The 5,000-nt window shown below is 56.2% G+C and overlaps 2 protein-coding genes across 2 annotated transcripts in view; both read left to right on the plus strand.

The window, feature by feature from the left end:
• The window catches only part of PTSG_09897 (serine/threonine protein kinase), a gene marked incomplete at both ends in the record, with an annotated part of 6,179 nt that extends 2,751 nt beyond the window's left edge, over positions 1-3,428 (plus strand). Inside the window, 7 exons of the mRNA XM_004989194.1 lie at positions 23-153; positions 308-417; positions 526-647; positions 1,040-1,172; positions 1,521-1,659; positions 1,836-2,320; positions 2,617-3,428. Coding sequence (XP_004989251.1) covers positions 23-153; positions 308-417; positions 526-647; positions 1,040-1,172; positions 1,521-1,659; positions 1,836-2,320; positions 2,617-3,428 — 1,932 coding nt within the window. The remainder of the gene's footprint in view (positions 1-22; positions 154-307; positions 418-525; positions 648-1,039; positions 1,173-1,520; positions 1,660-1,835; positions 2,321-2,616) is intronic.
• A 792-nt stretch (positions 3,429-4,220) lies between these two features.
• The window catches only part of PTSG_09898 (uncharacterized protein), a 1,159-nt gene continuing 379 nt past the window's right edge, over positions 4,221-5,000 (plus strand). The window contains exon 1 of the mRNA XM_004989195.1: positions 4,221-5,000. This exon is cut by the window's right edge and continues 379 nt beyond it. Within this exon, the coding sequence (XP_004989252.1) occupies positions 4,264-5,000 (737 nt within the window). The 5' untranslated portion in view covers positions 4,221-4,263.

The following is a 5,000-nucleotide window of genomic DNA, read 5'->3' on the forward strand; positions in this document are numbered from 1 at the left end:
GTGGACGACGCCCTGGCGACAGCGTGGGAGGCCGGCCTTGTGCCGCCGCTGCTGGCCCGCCCCGACTGGCCACGATCACTTTATCTGCTCTCCAAGCTATCAAGAAGCGCGTTGCGGAGAAGAAGATCAGCTCACCCGCCGAGATCAGAGACGGTATGCTGTCATCCACCTCTTTGTGTGTTGTCGTGCGGATGTGGTGGTGAAGTCGGCCCTGCTTGTTTTGGTTGTCTTGATGACACACGGGCATGTGTGCACCTGTTTGCGCACCTGTTTGTATGTGTGTGATGTTTGCGTTGATGTCACACAGCGCACAACACGTTTGCTTGTATCGTCGTTGTCACTGCCACTGCCACTGCCACTGTAATTATAGCTGCCTTTGCCATTGTGTCACAGTTACTGTCGTTGGCATTTGTATTGGTAGCCTCCACCACCATGGTCACGCATGCGACACATTCACGCTTGTTTTGACACCTCTCCGCCCTTCATGCGCGCTGATTGCACTGCTATGTGTGTGTGTGCGTGCAGAATTCTTCTTCACGACGCCACCCAGCAGCATCACCAAGCCCGAGAAGAACCCGTATCTCGTCTACTGGCCGGACAATGCCCAGTTCTTCACCGACATATGGCGAGAGCCACTCGCGAAACAGGTGCTGCAATGCAATGACGTCCGTCGCCGCTGCGCTGTGTGTGCTGGCAGTGCTGGTGGAACAGCGGTGCTGTGCTCATTTCTGTAAACGTGCGTGTGCGTGCATGTGTGTGTGCGAGCGAGAATATATGAGTGCGTGCGTGTGTGTATGTGCGAGCGAGAATATATGAGTGCGACTGTGTGTGCGTTTGTGCTTGTGTGTGTGTGTGTCATGTGCTTGGTGGCATTATCATCACCACCCATCACTACACGACGTGCCGCCATATGTGCACTCCTTCCCATGCCTCTCACCAACCGCTCGTCCCGCACGCCTTTGTGTCAACACACTCGTGTGTATGTGTGTGTGTGTGCGTGTGTGCGTGTGTGCATGCGTGCTTGTTTTCGCGTTTCCAGTTTGAGCTGAAGGCTGATGACATCACGCCGCAAGCAGTGATTGCAAAGATTCATGAAATCGAACAGCTGCTGGTCTCCAGCGCCGACCCACACCGCCCCCGCGAGGACCGAGTGACGCTTGACCTGCCACAAGGCAAGGACGTGGCGAAGACTGTTGTTGCCTGTGTTTGCACTGCTTTCAGTTTCAAGTGCACGTGCAGATACGTGTACTGGGCCTTGGAGCGTTTATCAGCGTCGTCATCATCATGTGGTGTTTGGTCGTGTATTGCCGATGTGTGCGCAAGCGCACATGAGGGGTTGTGATGTGAGATGTGATTGTGACACCATCGTGCAATGCGTGCACGTTTGCATCTCACCCCTGCCAACACACACACACACACACACACACACACACACACACACACACACACACACACACACACACACACACACACACACACACACACACACACACACACACACACACACCGCGCGCTCGCAGGTTTGCCTTCACCAAAACTGCTGACAACAGGATGGGCCAACGAAGCGGAGATGCGCCCCGATATCGCTCAGCACCTTAACGGCATGGCTTTGCGCCTCGGAGCCTGGGTCACGTTCAATAGTGCGATCCCAATCATGACGTACGTTGTGCGGTGCATGTTGTGCCCAGTCGTTGGAGGGGTGGGGAGTGGGTGTTTGCTGTATCCTTGTTTCCGCTCTCTCGCGTGCCCTGTGCTGCTTGTGGTGCTGCGAGTGCCGACTTCTTACAGGGAACCTGCCCATGCTCTTGTCGCGCTTGCCGCCTTGCGTTGGCCAGGTTCAAGCCAGGCACCCGCCCCAAAATAGACATTGTGATGGTGGATGGTCGCACAAACACAAAAGCGGCCGTATTTGAACTCACGCTAGGCGAGGATGCTGACTCGCTTGGCCAGTTGGCAGCGTACGCACACCACGCGATTGTGGCGAACGTGCTTTGCATTGCAGGCGAGCACGTGCCTCTGGAGAAGCTGCCCCTGCTCGCTGGGCTGGCGATGTTTGGGCTGCGTGTCAGCCCGGTGCAGACCACCGTTGTTGAGTTTATGGTGGCCAACGCCGGTGGAGTCGTGAAGGTGGTTGCCAACAACATCATTTCCATTCCAACGAAGAACATTGGGCAGGCTGCTATGGCCATTTCCTGCTACTCAAAGTATTTGCACGCGAAGTACGCCCACGCCATCAAGCAGAACACTGAGCATGGCAGCGACTTTGCGCTGAATGTCATGAAGCCCCATGTGCTGCACTTCAACCCCGACAGCGGCAAAGGTGTGTTGTTTGCTGTTTGCTTGTCTGCGTCTGTATGTGCGTGTGTGTGTATGCATGTGTGGGTGTGTGCATGTGTGTGTGTGTGTGCATGCATGCGCCTGTATGTGTATATGTGTGTGCATGTGTGCGTGTGCATGCGCCTGTCTCTCCGCCCCCCTCTTTCCCTGCCTCTGTCTGTGTGTGTGTGGTTGAAAGGCGGCCGCTGTGCAGCGTTGTATGCACCATTGCGGCTGTGTTTGTGCTCGTGTGTGGTGTGATTCACATGATGCTGGTTGTGCTTATCGCTGTGCTGTCAGCAGAGGCACCGAAAGTGCTCAGTTCCGTCGCCAACAAAGGAAGCGGATACGTGTGCAAGTTCATCAAGACTGGGCACCGTGCTGGCGACTTGCGTGCTGAAGAGATTGAAAACATGTGGAAGTATGTCAACGGGCAAGGCGCTTGCAGTCGCATCCCCGCCACCAACAGCAAGAGCAGCACCACGAACACCACCAGCAGCAACATCATCAGCAGCAGTGGCAACGGCACGCAGATGATTGCGGTGCCCCACCTCGGGTCGACCCGCGCTCACATTCACGAAAAGCACGTCGTGCAGCTCTGCAACAGCTTGTTTCTCCTGTCAGCCGCTGGTCTCGTTCACCATGACATTCGCTGCGCCAACGTGGTCGTGAGCGGCGACAAAGCCTCTCTGATCGACTTCGAACTGGCTGGCTGCGACGCCGATGTCATGAAGGCGGCCAAATGCGAGCCGGCTGAGGTTGCTCTTCGCACGGACCTGCCTGAGCGGTCAGCACGCATCCGTGCAGCTGGTGACGAGCGAGTGAAACGCCACATCGAGGATGACTGGATTGCCATGTTCTACGTGTGCACTCTCCGATCTGCGCTCTACAAGAGAGCACCGCAGATGGCACATAGGGCAACCAAGGAGGCCATGCTGGCCGCGTTGAAACAGCTCGACCACCGCCAGCAGCAGCAAGGGGAGGGGAAGCAAGGGGAGAAGGAGGAGGAGGGTCATGTGGTGCTGGTCGGGATGAACCCGAAGCTCCCGCAGTCGTGTGATTTGCTGGGCCGCATCAAGAACATCATCGAGGAGATCCCGCTGTACGACTGAGCTCGACGTGACCGCGCGCTTGGGAGACAGGGAGCCATGTGCTCGTGTGTGTGTGTGTGTGTGCTCGTGTGTGTGTGTGTGTGCATGTGTGTGCATGTACGTGATTCATTGTAATTGCGCGGGGAGTGCATGTCTACACGTGTAAGGGAGGGGGAGAGAGAGGGGGGGGGGGAAAGACGTGTGGAGGACAGTGTGTTTGCTTTGCGTGCATGCGCATGTGCACACGATGCTGTTCTTTGCTTGCTTTGCTTTGCTTTGCTTTGCTTTGCTTTCTTACACGTCCATATGTGTCTGCAATACACTGCATAAGCTACAGTGATGTATGTGATCACGAATAGCGCTTTGCGGTGAACAGAGCACAGAAATGGAATGTGCGTGTGTGGATGTGAGGGATGTGTGTGCGTGTGCGTGCGTGCATGTTTGGAAGACTGTTATATTGACTGTGAGTCTGCCGTTCTGCGTTGTCGCGTTAGCGCGTTGTTGTTGTTGTTGATGATGGGAGGAGAAGTGAACAACCGCTCGACCACGCTGATGTTCGGCGTCACTTGTGTCTGACAAGGGAATGGTCGTGAGGGTCCTAGGGTCGTCGGTGGGCGATTGAGGGGTTGGTTGTGTTTGTGGGAGGTGGGAAGGTGTATGTGCTGTGTGTGTGTGTGTCGCGTGTCATGCTGAGAGGAGTCACGGCAACATTGCAGACACTGAGAACACTGCAACAGGGCGACAACGAGGAGCAGCTTTTCTGGTCTGGTTTTTCACAAGTTTTCCAACAAACGCCTTGCACTTTGCTTCGTATGTGAATCACGTCACATCTCACATCAAATCACGACGAAGAACGATGTGGTCGGCAACTGCGACAACCAGGACGAGGGCCAGTGGTGATGGTGGACCGGCGAGGTTGTTATTAGTTGGTGTGGTCATGGTCGTGGGCGCGATCAGTCTAAGCGCCAGCGGTGTGGGCGTTGCTGCAGGCAAGCCCAAGACGCCTGCCGAGATTTGTGCCCCCATGACGACTCACCCAGAGCGCGTTAACCAAACCCAGCGTGCGCTTCGACCGTTTTGGCTTCATGTGCCAAAGTGCGGCACCACCTTCTCCGTCACCATGGGCCAGGTGCACTGTCCCGAGGCGCGAATCACGGAGCCCGTCATCAGCACCAACAAAATCCTGAAGACCCCCGCGTGCAAGAACAGGTTCGCTCGCCTAACGGACCCGCATGACGGCCTCGTGCTGTCGGAAACCAAGCGCATGGTGGTCATGCTGCGTGACCCGCTGGACCGCGTCATCTCGGGCTACCTGCACAAGTTCCACGACTGCAAGTCAATGCAACTCAAGTACTGTGGTGCAGCATACTGGGACAGGTGCAACACTCCACCGCCACAGGTTTTGAACAGCAACCCCGACACGGTATTACAATACGCCAAGTGCGTCCAGGGCTTGGCCACGCACATGCTGAATGGGCACCACTCCCGCGACCGCAACTTCCAGGCGCCGACGCCACACGAAGTCCTGGCTGCTGCGAAGCGGTTGCAGGAGGCAGCGTTTGTTGGCATCCAGGAAGAGTGGAACAAGAGCGT

This window comes from Salpingoeca rosetta, assembly GCF_000188695.1.
Source record: "Salpingoeca rosetta unplaced genomic scaffold supercont1.30, whole genome shotgun sequence".
NCBI lineage: Eukaryota > Choanoflagellata > Craspedida > Salpingoecidae > Salpingoeca > Salpingoeca rosetta.